This window comes from Eleutherodactylus coqui, chromosome 4 (genome assembly GCF_035609145.1).
Source record: "Eleutherodactylus coqui strain aEleCoq1 chromosome 4, aEleCoq1.hap1, whole genome shotgun sequence".
In the NCBI taxonomy this organism is placed as follows: Eukaryota; Metazoa; Chordata; class Amphibia; order Anura; family Eleutherodactylidae; genus Eleutherodactylus; species Eleutherodactylus coqui.
This window is the reverse complement of record NC_089840.1, coordinates 219877517-219903843: the sequence shown is the minus strand read 5'-3', so window position 1 is coordinate 219903843 and position 26327 is coordinate 219877517. Positions and strand designations below refer to the sequence as shown.

Genomic DNA, 26327 nt, shown 5'->3' with positions numbered 1-26327 from the left:
ACCGAACGATTATCGTTCATTTACGTTAATTTGAACTGTTTTTTGAGCAATAATCACTAAAAAAAGCACCCTTAGGGCGCCTTCACACTGGCGTTTTTCTTGTGTGCTTTTTTCACGCGATTTTGTTGCGTTTTTTTAACGTGAAAGTCAATAGGACTTTCTAATGTTAAAAACGATTGCGATTTTTGATGCGATGCATTTTTAACATTAGAAAGTCCTATTGACAATTCTGCAGGAAAAAGAAGACATCTTTACTCATTAGACTAATTAGTAGAGATGACCGAGCATACTCGGTAAGGCGATTTACTCGAGAGAGCATCGCCTTTTTTGAGTACCTGCTGGCTCGTCCCTGAAGATTCGGGGGAGGGCTGCGGGGTCGGCAGAGGGGAACGGGGTGGAGAGTGAGAGAGATGTCTCTCTCTCTTCCTCCCCATCCCCTCCATAGCCCCCCGCCCACCCCCGCGCCCACCCCGAATCTTCAGGGACGAGCCAGCAGGTACTCAAAAAAGGCGATGCTCTCTCGAGTAAATCACCCTAATGAGTATGTTCGCTCATCTCTACTAATTAAGCTTTGTTTTTTGGTGCATGCAAATGAGTACAAAAAATAGTAAAACACGCATATGTGCGCACAAAAAAAAACATTCATTCCGCAAAAAAAACGCGCGCATGAATCCAGCCTTAGAGTTCGTGCACATCAGCGTCGCAGGTTCCATTTAAAACCTGCATCACTGATTTCCACTAGAAAACCGGATGAAATGCTGGCCGGCTGGCCGGACATCGAACAGTCCCCATTACAGTCAATGGGGATGCTTTCGGTACCGTGGAGTTCCATCATAAACCGTTTGGCCAAGGGGGGCTGATTTCCTGCTCCCTGAACAGAGCAGGAAAACTGAACCACCGAGTTCTGAAGTGAACGAGCCCTTAAAATGAACCAAGTTCTATCATTTATCAGAACTGACTCCAGATTTATCAGCGGAGCGCACTAACAAGACTGATAAGAATCACTGTAGCAGCAGACACTGAAGTCGCTGACATGTTTCTGTTTCTTATTGCTAAGGGCTTGTTTACATAGGTAGATTATATACCCATAAACAGAGGTGTAACTTGAAGCTCCTGGGCCCCAATGCAAAACCTGTACCAGGGCCCCCAACTATAATGCTTTACTTATAGTACTGGGCTCCCTATATGGAGAAGACAGGCCTTATGGGCCCCCTAAGGTTCCTGGGCCCGGGTGCAACTGCATCCCCTGCATCCCCTATAGTTACGCCCCTGCCGATAAAGCACCCAGCAAGGATGTAGCTGGTCACTCGGCACTTGTTGGGCTTCAATTTACATGCGGCAATGATTTTGCAATGATTATTGTTAACAGCGCACCCTTGAGTATACGCGTGTTTTTTATTTTACGCAGGGGCTATCTGGGGATCAGGTTTTTTTTCTCAATGACAAAAGCCCTTTAATATTTCCATAAAAGTTGTGATCAGCTAGCAGTTGTTTATTTATCTGCCGATTGTCGGGATGTTTACAAGGGGCAATGATGAGGAGTAAAAGTTTGTAAAAATATTCCTTCATTGGCCATGTAAAGAAGCCTTAAAGGGGTTTACCAGGTAACTACTATTGATAAGCTATCATCAGCTTCTGCTCAGACCTCTGTGTATTTGGAGCAGAGGTCTCTGCGCTGGCCTCCCATGTAGTGACCGGTGCTTGTAACTGCAGGCACTGCTCTCATTGAAATCAATGGGAGCCATGCCTGCAGTTACAAACGATGGCCACTACACAGAGGTCGGCACAGAGGCTTCTGCTCCAACCTCTGTGTATTTGCGGTGCTGACAACATGCGCCCACTCAGCTGATCAGAGACAGACCCCAGCCGATCAACTATTGATGATCTATCCTGATGATAGGTCATCAATAGTATTTCCCCAGAAAACCCCTTTAACAATTAAGGGTCACACCAGTTAATGTATAATGAAACTGCATAGACTAGTCCACACAGGCTGCATAATATATATCAGCTACTGCTACTGATTACACAGCACCTCTCACACAGTTATAATAAAATAGGCTACAGTTCAGATTCCCTTATTGTGTACTTATGGTCTTTAGCTTATTTAGATAAAAATATAGATTGAAGTGTCCTCCCAGCAGGCAGAGGTGGTACTGTCTCTAGCTTTCTGGCAGCCAATGCCGATATGCGGAATTCCAACACGGATGTCCACAAGTGGTAAAAAAACGCGTCATGTTCTATTTTCTGCGGATTTATGCCGCAGGAGGTTTACATTAATATTGCATTAATGGAGACCATGGAAAAGCGTGCGATCACCAGTGGGCATTTTGTTTTTCATCGCGGTAAATCTGCTGGTCCATCCCGTGACGCTCGTGGGCATGAGCCCTCAGTGCAAACAGCACCAGGCAGTGGTAAAGTGAAAGACAAGTTGCTTATTTACAATCATACCGGTATTATTAGCATTGTTGTGGTCTTAAATAAATCTTGTATATTTTTGGTACTCCGTTGGCTCCATCATATCCTGAAACCTGCGTTGCGCATCACAAACCGCAACATAATTACAGTATACTCTGTGCTGTTTTTTTTTTAATCTAAAAACAAGTTTCTAATATAGCATTTGATATGTTTTTTGTTTTGTGTCTTGCTGACATGACAGCTCCATCCATTGTAAAGGACTCATTCTATGTTTAGCAATACATTTATATGCAGCTTGTAATGCTGCCACTTGACAGCAATGTATTTTTGTGCCAACATATCACCTTGATCTTTATCTTCACTACAAGAAGAACTGCGAAACTCCACAAATGTTCCAGCACAAGACAGGGGTCACAACAAGCATGACAAATATATATTTATACATTCATGATTGACATCAATTTAAATCCACAGCTGCTGAAAAAAAACCTGTGATAGAAACCTAAAGATCTACAGTAATACATTAGCAAAAAAAACTGTGCCGACTTCCCACAGAGAACAATTTCAAACATGGAGACTGAAGACTGCTTGAAATTTCAAAGTAGAAGAATATACTGTTAATAGCTCAGGAAGGCAAATATGTGACAGGGCGGCTGAAAATGGCAATGGAACAATTGGGAAAGAAAAAAAGATTTCTCTAGCTAATCAGCCCAACTGATTGGAAAAGTAATTCAATTCCCTGAATGGAGCCTGACAACATGACAGAGAGAAGGCGAGAGGGAAAGTTTAATCCAGTTGATCTCTCAACAGAGCAAAAGGCAGAAGATGAAAGGATGGGTTGGGAATTCTTCTCAGGTCCGAAGCAGCTCGGAGACATGATCATGAATTATAAGAAATGCCAAAGTAAGGTATTGTGAAGAAGGCTAAAAAATCCTAGTATTACTTACCAATGATTAGTCTACTAGAGCTGAAATGGCATCATTGAGAGATGCAATCTGCTACTCTTTTAATACATGTCAGAAGTGGGCATGGGCAAGATTTTTATGCATATGTAAAAAATATGCGGTAGAATCGAATGCTATAAAGTTTAGGGGTTAACGCTGTCACTAAGACCGGACTCACACAAGCGAATTCCTATTGCGGAATCCATGATGAGCATCCATACGGAGAATCCATAGCAAATGCAAAAGGCATGTAAAATAGCTTTTTCGCTAAACTCGCGAATACGAATTTGGTATTCTGCGAGCGGAGGAAAAATCACAGCATGCTCTATTTTGCTGTGGACTTGGCACGGACAGCCTCCATTGAAGTCATTAACATTGCGCATGGGCCTCGGGTACTGCGTCATCGGTTAGCAATGACGTGGGAAACACAAACATTTTTTAAAAACTGTACTGCGCATGGCTGACGGCAAATGTGAAACACTGATCGAGATGTGAACGATTCTCGTTGAATGCGTCAACGATGAATCTGCCTGTCTAAGCTAGCTGCACAAGAGCGGATGACCTAACAGTGATGACATCACCAGCTCAGTGACTCGTGCAAACGAGATCACTCTGTGTTAAAGAAACATTAGTCATGCTTCTTCCACAGTGACGGTGGTAGTGGGTATATAAACCCCATTGCTGAAGAGCCGATAAAAAAAGGCTGGGACCCCACAAAAAATAGACTTTCTATGAACCACCGGTAAATTGGAATCTTCAGGTCTAACGTATAAAGCAGGGGCGTAACTATAGGGGATGCGCTTTCAACCGGGCCCAGGAGCCTTAGGGGGCCCATAAGGGCTCTCCCCTCCATATAGGTAGACTAGTAGTATGAGTAAAGCATTATAGTTGGAGAGCCCTGTTACAGATTTTGCATTTGGGCCCCGAATCTTCAAGTTACGCCTCTGGTATAAAGGATAGTTGATTAAAAACAGACAAGCCAAAAGTGTGGACAGACTCAGACAGAATAATAATAGACATGAACCCAAAACCAAAGATTATGTCGAATGCAGTAGAGTCAAATAAGCAATATATGGGAGTAAGACACAGGAGCGAAATAAAACATTGGTTCAAAAATATATATATGATCAGCAGCACGAAACTCAAGTCGGCAGAGCAGGTGGGGCAAACAGAAAAAGGCAGTCCTCAAGAGAAACATTCCCAAAAACAAATAAAACAGAAACCTCAACATCCAATCAGAAGGTCCGATATCATATATCATACAAGAGCAAACTATACTAGAAAGAAAAGGCAACAAAATCAGACTGGTCTATATGGTTTTATACAGCTATACTTCACTCTGCCTGAAGGGAATTAATCTTTACCACACCACACCAGATGAAGAAATCAGTCTACAGGGATGTGACTACAGATAGTAGATAACGCAATTGCTGACAAAAAGAAAAAAGAAGTGTAATAGTGTGATACCGCAAGTGGTGATTCAAACATGGTCCATAAACAGAGAATGCCAGAACAACCACCCAACTACAGGTTTTACTCAACTGTTCTTCCGGGAAGAAGCAGTTGACCAACACCAAGGGTTGGGTGGTTGTTCTGGTATCCTCTGTGTTTTTATGACTTTTAACAGTATTCTCTTGTGAGTATTAAAATAGACTATGTTTGGATCCCCCTTGCGGTTTTACACTGTTGCACTTCTATATACTTTTTGTTAGCAATTGTGGTGTCTACTATCTGTGGCAGCATTACTGAAGTCGGCTTGAAGTGGAGTGAACTACACCTATATAAAACCATAAAGGCCAATGGAGTTTTGTTGCATTTGCTTTGTGGTGGAGGAAAAGAGTTTGCTCTTGTATGATACATGATATTGGACCTGCTGAATTACTCGGACATGGAGCAGTAAGGTATCTGTTTCAGGAGCCAACCGAAACTTTAAGTAAAACCAAGACAATAGCCTGGCTCGGCAACAAGAATTAAGAGTATACGAGATACAACAGATACTTGGTCGTCACTGTTGATAAAAAAAACAGTAGGATAACATATTAGAGGTTGGATCAGCGATGTTGTTAATGTGTTTTCCTGGGACTCAGACTAGAAAAAGTACACTAAGATAAAATGAGCACAGGTGAGTAACAGCTGAAGTGACTGCAGGGAAGCTGCCTGGTATTGAGCAAACAGACCTACTGGTCTTTCCCTGCATTCCCTGCCTTTTTCAGCATTTTTAAACACTGATTAAAAAAACTATGAATTTTAAGCATAATTCATTACATTTTTTTACGAGTGTTTTTGTCAGCATTTTTTATTTCATAACATTTTGAACCTGCATTTTTCTGTAACTTTGCAAGTCCAATAGAGAAACCAATGAGAAAAGTGCCAGAAAAAAACCATACCCATATTCTGTTTGAAAGACAAAACATAAATGACCCAAAAACGATAAAAATAGACCTAATAAAATTCTGTGAAAATTACCACAGCATGAAAAATATATAAAATGCTGTGAGTGAATATGCTTGATCTCTAGAAATCTGTCTTTCATGGAGCGGGGAGAAATCATCTTTTTGGCTAAACTGTGCTGTTTTATACTGTTTTTGTTCTGTATATGCTGCAGAGTGCACACCATAATGTAATTTTGATCTTTGCTGTTCACTATATTATATCAGCAAAAATATGCACTGCCATCTTTGGAATATACAAAATGACCTCTGTAAATTAAAGAGTTAAAGGGGTTGTCCCACTTAAAAAAAAAATAATAAAGAGCTGGCTATGACCTAAAACAACAAGAGAAGTAAAACTCACCTCTTTTCTCCCCCTCGTTAAAGAGAACGATGGTGCCCACAGCCTTCCCGGTCTGTATTTACAACAGAAATCAGCTGACCCTGACAGCCAATAAGAGGCCACAGGGTCACCATCCGTTTTCCTGACATCAGTGCTCACAACATGTGTGCCATGATGCCAGGAGTTTGGGGTGGTGAAGCTGCAACTTTTGATTGGCTGCAGCCATCCCCTGACTTCCGCTGCAAAAATAGCCCAGGAGAGCCGCAGAAGCCATTGCTTACCAGAGGATGAGTCATGTCTATTTTTTGGTGTTTCAGGTCATGTCCATGTGTTTAAAGGAAAAATTAAAGTGGGAACCCTTTAAGCTTGCTCTCTTGTCTGATCCAAGAAGAGCACTGATAAACCACAGTTGCCAATTAATTCTATTTTTTACACATGCTCAGAAATATATAGCCTGAGGCTCTAAGGTGCCAACAAACTACAAATGCTAGCACAATCCTCCATACCTGAGCTACATAGAATGCTAGTAGTAACTAAGCTTAAAAGTCACAAGAGAGTCAACGTTGAACCCATGCCAGATATCAAAAACTGTCATCTCGAAAAGAGCCTTGCCTGTGGGCTTAGTGGTTCAGGCTGTGATAGGCATTTAGTAAGGTGCTCCCTTTGGAAATAAAGTCCATGACCTCATTTCTTTGTCACTTTCTATTTTTCTTGGTCATGATTGGTCTGCAGACAGCAGTGATGGATGTAAAACAACATTCCTCCCTGAAACAAATATCTAAAAAGAGCACTGCTCAATTTCTCCGGACCAGAAAGAAAAACTTCACGTCTTGTAAGTCAAAGTTAATAACTGTGGGAAAAATAAAACACAGTACCTTCCATGACATAGACCAGCGACCCCACGTCCCCTTCCTTGATGATACAGCTGTCTTTGCCATATTCAACAGGATACATACAATCCACTATCTCTTGGATCTGGGAAATCTCAAGGTTCTTCATGAAGTCATTGTCAAGAATCGCTTCTTTAATTAATTCCTTGGACCTGAAGCAAGAGACACAATATTTAGTCATATCCTGGAGGCGGTAGCAGTAACACTAAATGATAAAGGCACAGTGTTCTAGAAAGCTTTTATCTGCCAGGGTGTAGAGTGACGTTTTATGCATTTTTCATTGCAACTTGGTAACTTTAGTTGGTAACTGCTGTTTCAGATCTAAATAATAAATCCCGTTATAAAAATACAGCCTAGACCTAACTCGGTTTTAGCCTTACATAGAATTAGTAGGATCGCTCGCAGAATATTTGCTGTGCTACTGTATCTCAATGGAGGATTTCAGTTTTATAGTCAGAGTATCATGTTGGCATAACTTTTCTAAGTGTGCTAATAAAAGTTAATGTCTGTTCTCTGCAAGTCTAAGAGGAAACAGCAATCATGAAGTAAATTAGAATTATTATTTTTAATAATGTGAATTTTCGGCTCTTCGCATTTTCTTTGATGCCTTCAAGTAGTTACAGCTACATCAACACATTTGATTTATTTTTTAGTCATCGTAATCATGAGTTGTAAAACAGAGTCATGCACCTGAGACTGATAGTTAGAAGAAAGATGGAAATAAAAGTAAAGCAAAATTGTCCCAGTTGAACACTAATGCAGAGGACCAGCATGTGCACTATGGCTGCATTCATCTCTACCAAAAAGGAGTCCCATAGAGATTGGACCACATGTTCGACCGCTGATCCATTGGGAAGGGAAGAGGGGGCACTGGACCTCTGTTCTCATAATCATTGGAGATCCCAACATTCAGACTTCCAACTAATCAGACACTGCTTGGTCACCTGGACATTGGTAGATGGGCCAACATGATTTGATCAAATTGTATACCAAGAACCTTGCATTATTTATTGTAGTTAGAGTGTTTTATTATATAGGTATGTATACTTCTGGTAGTAAATGTATTTTGAGTGCTGTTGTCGCTTTTTGGTTTCTGCTTTTATGTATGTTGCAGCCATGGTTTAACGTGCACCTATGGATTTCTATTGGGAAGTGGTGACCTATTTTATCCTTTTTTGAACTTATCACTAGAGATGAGCGAGCATACTCGTCCGAGCTTGATACTCGTTCGAGTATTAGGGTGTTCGAGATGCTCGTTACTCGTAACGAGTACCACGCGATGTTCGAGTCACTTTCATTTTCTTCCCTGAGAAATTTGCGCGCTTTTCTGGCAAATAGAAAGACAGGGAAGGCATTACACCTTCCCCCTGCGACGTTCAAGCCCTATACCACCTCCCTGCAGTGAGTGGCTGGCGAGATTAGGTGTCACCTGAGTATTAAAATCTGCCCCTCCCGCGGCTCGCCACAGATGCGTTCTGACATAGCTGAGGGAAAGTGGTGTTGATGCCGGAGCTGCTATGAATTGTCGGGAAGGGCTTAAATATATAAGCCCTTCCCTGCAATTCATCCAGAAAAGTGTTAAAATAAAATATATATATATATATATATATTCTCACCTGCTCCCGGCAGCCGGAGTTCCGCGCAGCCGGCCTGCAGTGGGTGTGAAGGGGGTGTGAGTCAGACCTGCCCCCTAATTGGCTCAGCGCTGAGCCAATCAGGGGGCAGGTCTGACTCACACCCCCTTCACACCCACTGCAGGCCGGCTGCCGGGAGCAGGTGAGTATGTATATATATTTTATTTTAACACTTTTCTGAATGAATTGCAGGGAAGGGCTTATATATTTAAGCCCTTCCCGACAATTCATCCCAACACTCGCCCGCAGCGCATTGCTTTCGGACAGCTCCAGCCCGTTTCTAATGAAACGCGGCTAGGAGCAGATTTTCGGGCGATTTTTGGGCACCGGTCGCGCGGTTTGCGGATGCGCATCCGTCATGCGATCCGCAAATCGCACGAAAAAACGCCCGTCTGACTAAGGGTGCCTACCCACTAGTGTTTTTTTTCCCTGCGAAATTCGCAGCATTTTTTTTCTCTGCAGTGGTCTATGGGACTTGTAATGTTAAAATCGCGACCGCGCAAAATCGCAATTTACCGCGAAATCGCGATTTTGCGCGATCGCAATTTTAACATTACAAGTCCCATAGACCACTGCAGAGAAAAAAATGCTGCGAATTTCGCAGGGAAAAAAAAACGCTAGTGGGTAGGCACCCTAAGGCCTTAGGCCATAGAAATCGCAGATTGCACCTATGTGCGATCTGCGATTTCTGCTCTCTTCTCTATATGCGCTCAATGGGGCCGGCGGCAGCAGCGCCGACCCCATTGAGAACATATAGAAGACAAATCATTCTTCTCTGCCACAGCTGAAACAGCTGTGGCAGAGAAGAACGATGTTGGCCCATTGAATTCAATGGAGCCAGCAATACAGCCGCCTCCATTGAAAGCAATGGGCTGCCGGCGATTGCAGGATGAATTGTCGGGAAGGGCTTAAATATATAAGCCCTTCCCTGCAATTCATCCAGAAATGTGTTACAATAAAAATCATTACTCACTTCTTCTGACGTTCTGCGGTGCTCCTGCAGGCTGTCGCTCCCTCCTGGTTCCCGGCAGAGCATTGCTTTCTCTACGAAGGGCGAAGTTTTCGCAATGCTCGAGGGTTCGTTTCGAGTAACGAACCCCATTGAAGTCAATGGGCGACCCGAGCAGTTTTGTATATCGCCGATGCTCGCTAAGGTTTTCGTTTGTGAAAATCTGGGCAATTCAAGAAAGTGATGGGAACGACACAGCAACGGATAGGGCAGGCGAGGGGCTACATGTTGGGCTGCATCTCAAGTTCACAGGTCCCACTATTAAGCCACAATAGTGGCAAGTGTGGACCCCCCCCCCCCCCCCCCCCCGCACTGTCAGCGTAAAGATCGTTCTCCTCTTCCATAGCTGTAACAGCTGTGGCAGAGAAGAACGATGTTTGCCCATTGAATTCAATGGAGCCAGCAATACAGCAGGTTCCACTGAAAGCAATGGGCTGCCGGCCATCGCAGGATGAATTGTCGGGAAGGGGTTAAATATATAAGCCATTCCCTGCAATTCATCCAGAAATGTGTTACAATAAAAATATACACCGGCGTATAAGGCGACGGGGCGTATAAGACGACCCCCCAACTGTCACCTTATATGCCGGGAATACAGTGGAGCAAAGAATAAAAATCATTACTCACTTCTTCTGATGTTCTGCGGCGCTGCTGCAGGCTGTCGCTCCCTCCTGGTTCCCGGCAGAGCATTGCTTTCTGGACGCAGGGCTTGAAATCCCCGCCTCCAGAAACACAGCCAATCACAGCCATTCAATGACATCATTGTCATTGGCTGTGATTGGCTGAAGGCACGTGTGTTTCTGGAGGCGGGGATTTAAAGCCCTTCGTAGAGAAATCAATGCTCTGCTGGGAACCAGGAGGGAGCGACAGCCTGCAGCAGCACCGCAGAACGTCAGAAGAAGTAAGTAATGATTTTTATTCTTTGCTCCACTGTATTGCCGGCGTATAAGGTGACAGTTGGGGGGTCATCTTATACGCCCCGTCGCCTTATACGCCGGTATATATTTTTATTGTAACACATTTCTGGATAAATTGCAGGGAAGGGCTTATATATTTAAGCCCTTCCCGACAATTCATCCTGCGCTCGCCCGCAGCCCATTGCTTTCAGTGGAGGCGGCTGTATTGCTGGCTTCATTGAATTCAATGGGCAAACATCGTTCTTCTCTGCCACAGCTGTTACAGCTGTGGCAGAGAAGAAGGATTTGTCTTCTATATGTTCTCAATGGGGTCGGCGCTGCTGCTGCCGGCCCCATTGAGCGCATATAGAGAGAAGATTTATGGCCTTAAGAAGGACCGTTGGGGTTCTTGAAACCTAAAATACTCCTAACACTCTCCCTATAGCAGCTCCAACACGATACCACTTTCCCTCAGCTATGTCAGAATGCATCTGTGGAGAGCCGCGGGAGGGGCAGATTTTAATACTCAGGTGACACCTAATCTCACCAGCCACTCACTGCAGGGGGGTGGTATAGGGCTTGAACGTTGCAGGGGGAAGTTGTAATGCCTTTCCTGTCTTTCTATTGGCCAGAAAAGCGTGCAAATTTCTCAGGGAAGAAAATGAAAGTAACCAGAACACCGCGTGGTGCTCGTTACGAGTAACGAGCATCTCGAACACCCTAATACTCGAACGAGTATCAAGCTCGGATGAGTATGCTCGCTCATCTCTAATCACAGCGTATATCAGCTGGCCGAGAAAATGGCGGGCCAATATACGCTCATGGGAAAGAGCCCTAAAGCTGTAACACAAATCAAACACACTGGATATGCTACTGTATTTCCATGAGTTTTGAAAATAAAGTAATTATGTGATCTTTAATGTAGAGCAACCAGACAGCCCTAGATTTAATATTCTAATAGTCCAAATTGCAATGAGCGTGTAGCAACCAGACATCATGTAATAATCCCCTTGAATATTGATTAAAAAAAGAAGCCCAAAAGAAACTCTGGTCTGACTTCAAATAATAAAGTGGATGAACAGGACAGGTTTATGCAGCTTCAGAGTTCTTAATACCCCAAAGTCTGTGATTATGACTAAGACACAAATAGCATCAAAATCTTCGTTCTCAAAGGAAACCAGTAGGAACAACTCAATAATTTCATTTAGATATTGCTTAGCATATTAAGCTCTCGGCTGCCTGAAGGAACAGGCAATGTGTGGGGTTCCCAGGAGCTTTGAACGGTTCTGACAGAACATTTTTAAAGCATGTGTTCTGCCTTGAAGCCAGTTCTGGGTTGCTTACAGTGACTTGTTATACTCTTCGTTGGAGCGTTTTATGCAATTTGAAATAGTGGAGATTGGGAGCCTGTACAAAAAAATAAATGATGTACATTGTGAGTGCAGCTCCAAATCCCTTCTCAGGCAGAGGCACTTCACCGGGAGCGGTACAACCTCCCAATGGAAGCCGCCATGCACACTCATCACTTTAATGTCTTTAATGTTTCATTAAAGTGTGTTGTTCAAATGGAGACATTTTGGATGCTATCTAACAAGGGACTCTCCCATCCTACGCTCATATGGCGGAGACCTGAGCCTGTAAACAAGCCTACGTAGACATGATCTGAACCAGACTGCTGAAAGTTCAGCGCGATCCCTTCTGTTCCAGAAATAAATAAGAGATACCTTAAGCTTTAGCCTATAAATTATTCAATATATAGCACATTTGAGAGTCACTGGATATAATTAAAGGAAGTCTAGGATTTTGACAAAACAGTAAAATAGGCCAGGCCTGCAAACGCAGAAAAATAATAGAAAATATACATCTAAGTGACATATAACGTCATGTAGCCATGTCATGCAAGCATTGTTGTGGGATGTTACCACTAAGGACTAGAGATGAGCGAGCGTACTCGGATAAGCACTACTCGCTCGAGTAATGTGCTTTATCCGAGTATCGCTGTGCTCGGGGCTAAAGATTCGGGTGCCGCTGCGGCTGACAGGTGAGTCGCAGCGGGGAGCAGGGGAGAGCGGGCGGGAGAGAAGGAGAGAAAGATCTTACCTCCGTTCCTCCCCGCTCTCCCCTGCAGCTCCCCGCTCCGTGTCGGCACCCGAATCTTTAGCCCCGAGCACAGCGATACTCGGATAAAGCCAATTACTCGAGCGAGTAGTGCTTATCCGAGTACGCTCGCTCATCTCTACTAAGGACCCATCTTTGATTGTGTCTGCACATAGACCAAACTGGAACCTGTGACCATAGACCAGAGGAGAGTTTCGACAGTGAGTTCAGTGGTTCTGCTTCTCTCCTAGGTACTTAGTTTAAACCTTTAACTCACGATTCATTTTTCACCTTTTGGGGTTTTTTTATCCCGCTTTCATTTCCTTCGACTTAGCGATCTAAGACTGGCATCACACGACATATTTGTGTGCCCAAAATTTGTATCTGCAATATTCAGAGAATAGAACCCATAGATTTCAATGGAAATGCAAACTAGAAACCAGCTCCTCTGCAGTCGCTCCAACACAAGGACTGGCTGGAAACCACAACTGATGCACAGAAAAAGGGAGTAGGTCTGGCGTAGGATAAAAACTCTTTTTCTTTATTGAAAAATCCAGACAGACATAGAGGAACAGGAAGCAAGTGCTGTCTGACATGTTTCAGGCAAGCATGGTCATGTCTGTGATTAAGGGCGGCATGTTTGCCTGAAACATTTAAGGTGGTACATGCTTCTTGTTCCTTTATGCCATCTGGATTGTTTAATAAAAAGAAAGAGTTTTTTACCTGATGCTGGACTTACTACATTCGCTGTGCATAGATTTCAATGGGTTCATTTACATTTCCATATTTTGCACGTGCATTTCGATTACCCAAAAATAAAAGAGATGTTCTATTTTTCTGCATATTTATGCACCAAAGTTCCGCATAGAAGTCAATGGGGGTGCGCAAATGCATACGAAATACACAACACTGCGAAATTCCGCTGGAAAAAGAACTCACCAGAAACTAATTAGCCATTACAATCAGTGTGTCTTTATTTGTTATGCACAAATGAACATGCCTTGCAGGGGTAAAAAGTACAGTAAAATACACCGATGTGTGCGCAAAAAAACTGTTTATTCCGCAAACACACAGCCCTTAGGTGCGCACAAATAGGCTTACACTTACACGAAGCTGGTCTAAAGGCTTATTTTTTGTAGGACAGGTTGTATTTTTTATGTTTTGTTTTTTTTTCCAATCAATTTTTATTGAAAAGTTTTTTTGGATTCATTACAAACAAAATCCATTAAGGAGGGCAGACAAAGGTACAGGTATTGACAGTATACAGCGTATCCTTACTCACATAGTAATACCACAGTCTCCCTGCCCCGAAGGAAGTATTTTTTATGTTTTAAACATTTTTTTATATTTATCGTACCATTTAATTTACCAAATAATTTGCTGAAAAACTTTTTAAAAATTCTGAGTGGGGTGAAATGAAAAAAAAAATACAATATTAGCATTTTGGAGGAGTCGTGTTTTTAACCGTACATGATGCTGCAAAACTGACCTGTTAATTTTATTCTGTTGATCAGTACAATTACAGGGTAACTAAATGTCTGTAGTGTTTTTCTGTTGTTGTACTACTTAAAAAAAATAAAATACATTTAAAATAAAATTGCTTTCTGTCGCCATCTTCTGTGCTACATAACTTTTTTATTTTTTCCTCAATGAGATTGTGTGCAGGCTTGTCTTTTATAGGGTAAGCTTACTTTCTGCTATGATATTGGAGTACATACGACTTTTTGATCATTTTTTAATGATTTTTTGTTGAAGATGGGGATCCCAAAAAGGCAAAAATTCGACATTGTGTATTTGTTTTCTGAGAGCATTCACCACACAGGATAAATATTGCATTATTTACTAGATTGGAATTTTACGACACAGCAATGCTAAATATGGGTATTTATATGCTTGTGTCAAAAATGAGGAAAAAGGTTTCCCAGGCTCCTTACTCTGATTTAGCTTACATGAGCTAATTTGCATTCATAAAGTGTAAAAGTCTGAAATGGGCTACTATCTGTGTTAAAATCATAATATAGGATAATTAAGCTCTCACTATTATTCTTCTTGCAGAAAATGATTGCTTTTATTTGAAGAGGTGGAAATGCATAATATAAGAGGAAACGCTCCCTTAGGCCGCCTGCACACAAGGCGATCGGATTCCACATGCAGGATCCCGCAGCGGAATCCGACCCTATGCCAGGCTGGTGACCCCATGTACCTGTCTGGATTCTTCATACTCTGTACTGCAGATGTGCTGCTGGCGCACATGTGCAGTATTGATCATGCCACGCCATCGATGATGCGGATCCGCAACCTTTCCACAAAGATAATTGTGGAAGGCCCACGGGATGGGCAGCCTCCATTGACTTCAATGAAAGCGGTCCGCACAGAATCCGCCTAAAAATAGAGCATGCTGCGTTTTTCCCCCACGAGCGGAAAATTACAATTGATTTCCGCTCGTGGGCTGGAAAAATCTTTTCCACTGCATGTTATGGAAGGTATTTGCTGTGGAATTCGGAGGCAGAGGCCCTCTACGGATTCCGCAATACAAATGTGGCCATGTGCAGGCGGCCTAAGTCCCACAGAAGTGAAGGGAGTAGTGGTCACGCATGCCCATCACATATCCATTCAGTATAGGGACTCTGGGTGAACCATTCTCATGATCTTCAAAAGTCCCCGAGATTGGATCTCCTACAATCAGGATTGAGAAATTACTGAGCGGAACACGCAAAATGTTATGCCCTAAATGAAGTGATATTAAACAATGGACATCCAATTATGGGTTTAACCCAAGCTTTGGCATAAAAAGCTGCTCAGCATGAACTTGGCCCAAAGGAGTAGTTCCACTTTAAGGTAGCAATGTTTCTTTAAAGTGATATTCTGATTGCGAAGCGAATTTTCAAAAGTTGCAGATGCCCAACAAGCTGCCCATGGGATGATCGTTCCAGGGCTTTTACACAGGAATGAGCATCACAGAGTGCATGGAGGCGGAGTGGGCCGCAAATCATTCCGGTCTGGCCCCCCTATTCCCAGTAAACAGGTAGTCGTTCATAGATTAATAACTGCCTGTTCACACGGCCCGATCCATCATTCAATGCATTTATTGAACAACGATCGAGAAGCAAATGAATTCTTGTTCATTGCTCAGTCTGCGTATGCATTTTAACTGAACGGCCATCATTCAGATTCCCTCTGGATCTGGAAATCGAAACAATTTATCAACCCATGTAAAAGCAACCTGCTATTGGTTAGCAATTTGATCCTAAATAGAAAAAAACTGTCGTTGGACTTCTTACTGAGCATGCCCAACCTGTAGCGCTGGTTTGACGAGAGCAACCTGGGAATAAACACTTCATTCATTTGACAGCAACTTTGCGTAACTGGAATACCCCTTTAAGGACGTCATAATGACTGTTATTGGATTTTAATGCAGTAGCAACTAAGGCCAGCTTCACACTGGCGATAGGATTTCTTGCGATGCAAGAGTGAAAAAAACGCAGGATATTGAAGCCAATTACATCTTCACTCAACCCTCACAGCACTAAGAAAAATCATTCATCATTGATGAATAGCTGAGCGCTGCCTGTGATTGACTGAGTGCTGTGACCAATCACAAGCAGCGCTCAGCTGTCATTCAATGATGGCTGAGCGCTGCCTCTGACTGGTCACCACACTCAGCCAATCAGAGGCAATGCTTTCTTGAGGCAGTGATTTGTTTAATCCCCGGACTTCAAAAGACAGAAGACGACTGCTGGGGATAAAGAGAAGAGTCGGACAGCTCGTCTAGATGAGTTATTTTTTTTAATATATTTTTTTACAGCTAGGGATGATTTTCAGGGAAGGGCTTATATTTCAAGCCCTTCCCCGAAAATCATTGCTGCGGGGGCTGCCTACAACCCACTGCTTTCAATGGGGCGGCAGCAGCACCGGCCCCATTGAAAGCAATAGGACAGCATAGCGGATATCTGCCACAGCTGTGGCAGGGGAGCGCGATGTACTCCCTATGCTTTCAATGGGGCCGGTGCTGCTGCCACCAGCCCCGTTGAAAACAATTGGTGATAGCACAGATTTTTCTTAGCACTACGAGGGTTGAATGAAGAAATCGCAAATGAGAATGAAACCATTGAAAATCATTGTGTTTTCACTCACTCTCACATTGCAAGAAAGCCTATCACCAGTGTGAACCCGGGCAAAGGATGCTAAAGGTGAAATAGTCTAGCACATTTTATATAGTAGAATGTTCTATGTTTGTGTTTAGATGATGGCAATTGTAAACTTTAATTTGTACCTTTCTTAAGTTATTACTTCTAGCCTAGAAATAAGTAAAATTTGTGATACACAAATAAGTTTAGATGTTTCTTATCCGAAATGAATGGACATGCGGTGACCTTTAGAACATGAGTCTATATAGCTACAAAATATGATGACATCCAAACTAGAGAATGACTGTTGGGTCGTTCTCCCTAGCATAGACTCAAAGAAAACATACTGAGAACATATTGTTTTCTAGTCCATTAAAAGGAAGTGACTCGTGGAACCTTGGCAGTTTATTATCAATTCTTCATGTCACAGGGCAAGTTAGAGATGACAGAAAGCCTTGCAGAATGAACTCTTTTTTAATGGTGACCTTTGATCACAGCAAAATGATTTCCAGTGTGTTCCTTTGAACCGATTCAAAATTAGAGGCTTGGAGCAATGTCATCATTAAAATGGGATTTATATCATTGTGCCATGGGAACTCCAATTTTAAGGCCTGAAATGAATAAAAACGACATTCATATGAGTACCAAAAACTCAATTTTGGATGGTTCATTTCAGTCCTTTAATAGATTGTGCTAGGAGTAAAAAGAAATACAAAAGGAATTGTAATAGAAAACTTGACACATATAATGGCATGTGTTTTAAGAGAATGTTTTAAAGATATACAAATCACAAAGGACTTAAAGTGAACTTGTCACTTCCTCTTCAAACCACTCACACTCATGTGTAGATGCCGGGAATACAAGTATGCACAATACCCCTCGAATGGCATTCTAAAGTGTTTGCATGCTTTGTGTAAATGACCTTGAACCTGTCTGCTGAGCATTTCACAATCAGTAAGGCCCCATTCTTGGGCATATTTCCCATCTGTGTGCTATCTGTGGATTTCACGAACAACACATGATCCCATTATAGCCAATTAGGCTATTCACTAAAGCATTTTTTTCATATGGACTGATGACCAAGTGAAATAAATTGCAGCGTTTCCTATTTGTTTGGTGTCACAGACCAGAATCAAACATGCAATGTCCACTACCCTCAGGTATCAGACAGCTCATGCAAGAACATGGGCGCAATTCACTTACACCCATGTGAAAGGGCCCTAATAGGCTTTGTCATGAGTTTCTCACGCCACCCTACGTGCAGCATATTGGCATCCAGAAGACAGGACGGATCTGGAAAGTCAATCAGGATTGCATGTAAAGCTATAAAACACCAAAAAACTCCTGGCTCTGACACACCCAGCAGACAAATGTCAGGTTATTCACATATGACACATGAAAACTTTCTAATGTAATAGCAAATGTATTGGGCTACATTAGATATGATCAATAGTGAGGACCAACGTGTATTCTGTATGTACATGACAGTGTGAGCCTTATCTGGTTCCCTACTGAACCTAAAAAAGACAGGGTACTGTTTGAACAAGGAAATATGTATGATCCCTATCCATAGCAATCAGTTGGAAAATACAGGACCCCATGAAGCACACTTATAACATGCATGACTGACATGTCATAAAATTATTCCCCTGAAACTTCCTTCAATATGCCGTGTAGCGTTGAGCGAACCGAAACAGTCGAACCCTATTTTGGGTCCAATTTTACTAAAAGGTCAGATCAGCACAAACCTGAATCTCAGGCAGTTCATTTTGGCCGAACCCATTAAAATTCCTCCAGCGTCACATTATATGCCAGTTTAATGGGTATTGGTGAAGTTCCAGTTTGGTTTGAACTCATTCCGGCCGAACAAAACTTTTTGCTGAAATTTCAGCATACTGGCCGAACCGAACTTTTGAAATATTCACTAATGCCATGTATGGTAATAGTATCTTCTTGAAAGAACTGCTCTTCTTTTGGCTAATCCATTCTACACAATGTCCCATCCACTGGTGTAACAATAGGAGATGCAGGGGATGTGGTTGCACCTGGGCCCAGGAGCCTTAGGGGGGCCATAAGGCCTCTCTTCTCCATAAAGGGAGCCCAGTACAATGAATAAAGCATTATAGTTAGGGGCCCTGTTACAGGTTTTGCATTGGGGGCCAGGAGCTTCAAGTTACGCCTCTGCATTAAGGGGTTAAAAGAAGTTAGGGGGCCACAAGATAAGCTTTTGCACCCGGGCCTATGAGCCGTTAGCTACGTCACTGGTCCCATCAATGTAGCTTAAAATATAAGAGATATATTTCTTCTATATTCACCTGATTTGGGGCTGATTTTACAGCAAACAGAAAACCTCTGTAGCATATAGTTTCTCATTTTAATTATAAATATCTTGAAAAATGCACCTTTCTCAAAATATCCTAACAGGGCATTGTCCACAGTTACATCTGCATCAAAAGAAGCAGCATCAGAAGCATTCAATATAAAAGAGAAGTGCTCTAAATCACACTGGAATCTAGCAAATCTAGAGATCTTAAAGGCTATGGACACCCTTGTAGATTTTTTTAATGCATGTTTTTACATAAAAGCTATTTTTGCAGTTGGAATTAATAAGAAATGTTTAACTGTTTTTTGCCCTACACTTGTAGTGTACAGCTGTACACTACAAGCTGGAGGTACAAATTACTTGCGAAGTCCATCAGACTGGCAGAACGTCTCTGCAGCTGGGGAGGGGGATTGTTCATTGGCCAATTACATACTAAGCAGGGGCATAGCTAAAGGCTCATGGGCCCGGATGGAAAAGTTTATCTTGGGGCCCCCCAACTCTTCTTAACCCCTTAACGTAGAGGCATAACTTGAAGCTCCTGGGCCCCAATGCAAAACCTGTAACGGGGCCTCCCAACTATAATGCTTTATTCATAATACTAGGCTCACTATATGGAGAAGAGACGCCTTATGGGCCCCCTGTGGCTCCTTGGGCCCGGGTGCAACCGCATCCCCTGCATCTCCTATAGTTATGCCAGTGATACTAAGTATACATATATCACATATGAAAATATACAGCAGCTAAGAGGGAAGCCAGAAGTTGTCCTGCAACCTTTTATTTTATGACTAAAGATTTTGATTCTGTATTTCAGCTCCCTCCACTGTGGCTGCTACCGTAGTCCTGCGCCTCTCCCCTCCTCAGTCACCTGAACCCAAGGCAGCAGTAGATAGAGCTAATAAAAAAAATCTATAATGTTGCCAGTTGGACCTGGCTCTCATCACAGACAGGAGCCATGCCCATCAGTCTGTACCTATCATTACAAGTGAAAAACAATGCTAGGTGCCTGGGCCGCCAAGCTGAATTACAGAACAAAAATACTTAGTTATGTTATGAAAGGCTCCAAGACAACTTCCAGCTCCCCTCTTTCTGGCTGTACTTGGTGCAGATGCAAAGTTTAGTATGACTTTTAAAGTATAACTAAACTTTTTCAAAACTTTTTACGTGTCATAGTGGAATGTCAGAAGTTTCGATCAGTGGGGGTTCAGGTGCTGAGATCTGCACTGATCACTAAAATGAACAGGCAGAAGAGCTCAACTAAGTACTGAGCCCATTCATCTCTCTTTGTGAGCAGCGTATGAGGTTCATAGACTTTCTACTAATTTCTAATACATTTCACCACACCATAAACCTAACATATACAGAAATCAACTTTTTGGACCCCACCATCCCTGTACTGAAAACCTATTGATTAGCTCACATACCTCAAATGGGACAGTTTCCATCCCAAATACATCAAAAAGTCCATCCCACCTCATTTGATGATCAAATCACCAGAGCTACCAGGATACCCAGAAATCAACTACTCCAATACACAAGGAAGGAAGAAAACAGTTGTGTATCTCTAGTAGCGACCTACAACTCATAGCTAGAGGTACTAAAGAAAACTGTAAAGAAACTCCATCATACCCTACAATAGGATGAATGTCTGATCACCATATTCCCGGACCCTCTGCTTCTGTGTTAGAGGCAACCTCCAAATTTAAGGAACTTTATAGTCAGGAGTGCATTGACACACAAAAAGGAACTTATCCCTGTAATGTAAGGAGCTGTAAGACCTGCTCACATATACTGACCAAGGACAGGATACAAGTCCCCAACACACAGCAGGACTATAAGATCCCGGGGACATTCACATGTTCCACGTCCAATGTTGTGTACCTGATCATGTTTAGTCAATGTCCTGTTGGGGGGCTTTATGTTGAAGAAACAGGACAAAAACTGAAAGCGAGGATGAGATCTCATTGTCACACAATTAAAGACAGAAAGAGAGATTTACTTGTGGCTGAGCATAATTCCAGTCACAGACACAACATAGAACATATGAAGGTTACCATATTAAAATGCAACTTCAAATCTCAACGTCGTAGAAGAATTTAGGAGTACACATTTATATTTGTTTTTGACACTCTCAAGACAAAAATCAACATTGGAAGTGGATTCCTGCATCACTGGAGAATATGAGAAATCTATAGCAGAGATAGCATGTTGGCCTGGTGACCATCTAAAGGCCCATTTACATGCAAAGACAATCTTTTAAACGATTGAAAGATTGACAGTTTAAGAGATTTTGCATAAAGTGCTAATGGACACTAATGTCCATTAGCACTCTATAATCTTCATTTACGAGTAAATGAGCCTGTGGTAGCTGTTTGCAGAACTCAGCATGTGGTCTGAGCTCTGCACACCGCTCAATGGTTCTGGCACAGGCTGTCGGCTGAATATGATGCTAACTATGGAAAGTGCAGCCCGACGTCCACAAGCAGAGAATCATAGCGATTCTCCGCTCACGGGATTCAAATCGCGGCATGCAGCGATTTTCCACGGTGAGCCTATCTATTAGTTAGGCTCACCGCAGAGACCTGTCAGTTCTCCCCCGCAGTGGAACATCGCTAGCCATGGACAGGCAGCCTAAGGCTCCAGAACATGACAGCGACAGCTTCTTTTGGTGCCCATTGAACAACATTTCTGTCCAGAGCAAGTAATGCTGTTGATTAGTGATGACTGAACTTTTGAAAAGGTCAGATTGGCCAGTTTGACGAATTTCAGCAAAAAGTTCAGTTAGGTCCGAATTGGGAACCAAAACTTCACCAATACCCCTAAAACTGGTATAGAACACTAAGAACCATAAAAGCCCAGTATATATATATTAGGTCACTAAGAAGTGTATGGAAGGATTTTTGAGCTGTTATAAGTAAGGCACAGCTAATAAGTAAAAAGAAGAAAAAAAAAGAAGGAAAAAGAAGAATAAAAAGAAGGAAAAGAAAAAGCAGTAGTAAAGAGAAGCAAAACAGAGAAGGAAAAAGACGAAGAAGAAATAGTTTGGCTTCACACTGAAGCAAGCTTCAGGCGAAGTTCAACTCAAAACAGGGTTTGACTACTTCGGTTCACTTAACACTACTCTTGGTAACTGCTCTCCTCTCTCGCAGAGAAATGAGGATCATAAACAGGAGACCTTCCTCTATTAGCTTAGAATTCCTTAAGGGGATATAAAAATATTCAAGCTGAACCGCCCCTTTAACACAAAGGCTGCCGCAGCAAGAAGTTTGCGATGATTGCAGCTGAAGCCATTTAAAATATGACAAGAAAAAAAACAAGTAGCTGGTAGATATGGTTCTATAAACTAGACTGTGGATGTGTACCATTGTGTCTAACACACAGTCCATTAGTTGCCGTGTAAGGCAGATAGAAACGATCACTAGGCGACACGAAGAGGGTTTTATGGATGGACTGCATTCAGCAGCAAATGAGGCAATGTGCTATTAGGAAACCAAAATAACAAACAGCACATTACAATACAGCTGTTCTGCTCAAAATCATTTAACATCCCTGAAATCACCTAGAAAGAAAATTTGGTTATTGCTAACGATTCTTAAATCGACATAATGATCTATTTCATGAGTCCACCCCTTCAGTGCCATAGCAGTATTAGGGCTCTGAGCCTTCCTAAATACTCGTATAGGCCGATTAGACTGAGTAATCCTAGTTGAATGGCAATGAACTTTTATAAATTGTCCCTAAAGATATATTTATATAGACGAGTTACATTTATGGTTTCTACATACATATGCGTCTGGGCCGGTGCCAGCACCCGCGCACCTGGCAAGTGCCAGGGCCCAGTGAGCCTGGGTGGGCCCACTCAGGGGTAGGATCGATCGGGTCCTCGTTCTTTGAAATCAACTACAGTACTGTGTAAAAGTTTTAGGCAGGTGTGAAAAAAAAGCTTTGAAAATTAGAAGTGTTAATAGTTTTTTGGTCAATTAATAAAATGCAAAGTGAATGAACAAAAAATGTAAATCAAATCAATATTTGGCATGACCACTGATGGCATGTAGTTTGTGAAAGCATTCTTAGTTTGCAGCATTTTTTCCACACCTGCCTAAAACTTTTACAAAGTACTGTACATCCACTTCCTTAACGCACAGATGCAATTGACTATAACAGCAGCACTGCAGGAAGCCAAGAAATTGCTTTTTTGCTGCCCGGCTCCCTCTCTATCACAAAGGCAGTACAATGATATCAGTATGCTGCTGTGCCAAACTGCACGATCCTGGCTAGAAAAGGCCCAGGCAGAACATAGAGGAGTATGACGGAGGTCAGGGAGTTAATTATTTTGCTATATTGCTGGGCACAGCGGAGCCTTATTAAATTCTCAGTGGGCACAGTGGGGCTAGAAATAATTGAGAGTATAATGGGGCCTATAAATGACCCAGTGTTCACAGTGGGGCCTTATAAATTATTCAGGGAGCACAGTGGGGCCTATAAATGACTTGTGGCGCAATGGAGTCTGTAATTGAGTCAGAGCACAGTGGGGCCTATAAATTTTTATGGAGGCAGAGCAGGGCCTATAAATTACTAAGTGAAAAGAGTGGGGCATGCTAAGGGGATAGAACAGGACCTATAAATTACTAAGGGAACAGAACAAGGCTTTTAAAATACTAAGGGGACACAGCAGGATCTATAAATTACTAAGGGGGCAAGGTGGGGCCTATAAATTACTAAAGTGGCATACTATAAATCTGTCGCCCAAGGGCCCATGTAAACCTTGAGCCAGCCCTGGTATCTTCCATATATTTGTCAATGTCTGTTTGTTTGTTCAAGCATCACATACAAACTGTACGACCGATTGACATGAAATGTTGCACATATTATAATCTCGACCCGGAGAAGGTTATAGGCTAAACAAAATTCAGAAATGTTCTTGTCATGGCAACCTTATTTGCATTGTTTTGCCTTTGCTTTAATTTTAATGCAGAAACCCCCAAATTTGCTTTCACCAATAGATTCTACGGACTCGATTTAGTATTCCTGGTTATTTCCAACAAGTAATTCCGACTAGAGTCATACGGAGCATTGAAAATTCGTGTTTCAGGACTCCTTTTTAGTCCCAGTCTAACCCTAGTGGAGCCACCAATCATTAGCCCATTGTGTCCTTCCTAATTCCGCCTTGGATATCTGTGTGGATAACAGTTTGCAAAAATGATCTGTTCCCAGACAGGAATACATGGAGCAAATTTATGAACACCGGCCCTCATTTATCAAAACTGTCTAACAGTAAATGAACAAACAGTAAAAAAAACAAAACGTTTTTAGTGCTCATAGCACCCAATCACAGAGCAGCTTTCATTTTACCTCAGCACTAAGAGGATTAAATATTGTTGCCCATAGCAACCAATCACAGCACAGCTTTTATTTTACCTCAGCACTAAGGATTAAAAGCTGTTGCCTATAGCAACCAATCACAGCACAGCTTTTATTTTACCTCAGCAGTATAATATATAGCCACCAATGACAGTGCAGCTTTCATTTTACCTCAGCAGAATAACAAATGAAAGCTGAGCGATCATTGGTTGCTATTGGCAACAAAGCATGCCAAATTTTACCTAAATTGGACCAGAACTGGGGATTTGTATATTACACAAACAAACAGATTTTGTGTTTTAGATATAAGATGCCAAGCAAGCAAAGGACCTGTTTGGGAAGAAGGACAGCAGCCGCACTTAAAGTAGCAGCCGCTTGAGTAGCTTCAGCGCCAGAGCAAACTAACGCCCAACAAGCCGCCGATCGAGTAGCAAACTAACACCCGACTCGAGAATTAACGCACTTGACAAGCTGCCGCTCAAATTGTAGAAACTGACGAAGTGAAGCATGCCGACATTCCTCAGACCAAGAGAGACACTCAATTTTGAGAAGAACAGCTTGGAAATTCTTGGAGGGGAAAGCTGTTAGATACAATGCAAACGAGTTGGGAATGGAAAAAATCTTTTTGTTTACGTTCCTGATGGAAAAACCAGAAACATTGTGTATCAAAAGGCCTCGCAGTAAAAGTTATATAATAAAAATGTTAAATGCAAAGGTCATTGAATTTGTCTATTTTAGGTTAATACAATAACATAGCATTACTCGGCATAGGTGTACTTCAATGTATTTATGCGTACATTCTGAGATCAGCTTTTCTTACTTACGATGTCACATTTGTACGCGTTCTGTATCGGGAACCGGGCTAATAGTTTATATATGAATGTCAAAGCTTTGAAATTAAAAAAGTGAAAGGTACAGATCAAGCAAATGTTAACTTGACATTTAACGAGTTGTAACATTAAATGTGCTACAACATTGTAACCCAGTTATCGCGACCTACCAGTCGCAATGACAATTGATACATCTGTACCAAACGTAGACATTTTAGAAATAGACTTTAGAAATAGTGAACCACACTTAGACATAGGGTTCAATGGAGACATAGGGTTCAATGGAGACATAGGGTTCAATGGAGACAGAGGGTTCAATGAAGACAGAGGGTTCAATGGAGATATTGGGTTCAATGGAACCATAGGGTTCAATGGAGACATAGGGTTCACCGGAGACATAGGTTTCAATGGAGACACTGAGTTCAATGGAAACATAGGGTTCAATGGAGACATAGGGTTCACTGGAGACATAGGGTTCAAACAGTTTGTTTCAGCAGAAATGTGGTCGATCTGAGTGTTGTAGTTATAATATGGGCAGTAAAATCCAACCACCTTGCAGCCATGTGAAACCAACAGTACAATATGCACCGTTTGGAAGATTTTGGAGGTACTTACATCTTAAAATATACAACATAAACCTGTGGATGACTTATGGCATTCATTCTTCTTCAAGATTGTAAAGGTTTCTTAGATTTCTATTTTAAAATGATGTGAGCATTAAAAGTATCTTTTCTTCATTTGACCAGTCAAGTAACAGAATTGGACATCCTATAGAGGCCAGGAGGACCTTCGGCTACACTGTACGGGCAAATGAGGCTGCAAAACAAAGCATTCAAATAGACGGTAGCCTTCAAAATGTTCCAAGGTGTCAAGGATCATCATTCGTTCCATATCTGAATTTTATTCTACATGTTTCATCTTCTTTACAGACACAGGCTTTTACCTATTCATTGTCAGGGTTATGTTCCCCATAAGATTTTTTGAATCAAGAACATTACCAAAGCGTTAAATAGAATACATAGCGCCTAC

General features: G+C 42.0%; 1 protein-coding gene across 2 annotated transcripts in view; it reads right to left on the bottom strand.

The window, feature by feature from the left end:
* Window positions 1–26327, bottom strand: part of PRKG1 (protein kinase cGMP-dependent 1) — a 1174681-nt gene that overhangs the window by 784912 nt on the left and 363442 nt on the right. For both annotated transcript variants that reach the window (XM_066600777.1, XM_066600775.1), the window contains exon 2: window positions 7010–7176. In XM_066600777.1, the coding sequence (XP_066456874.1) occupies window positions 7010–7176 (167 nt within the window). The remainder of the gene's footprint in view (window positions 1–7009; window positions 7177–26327) is intronic.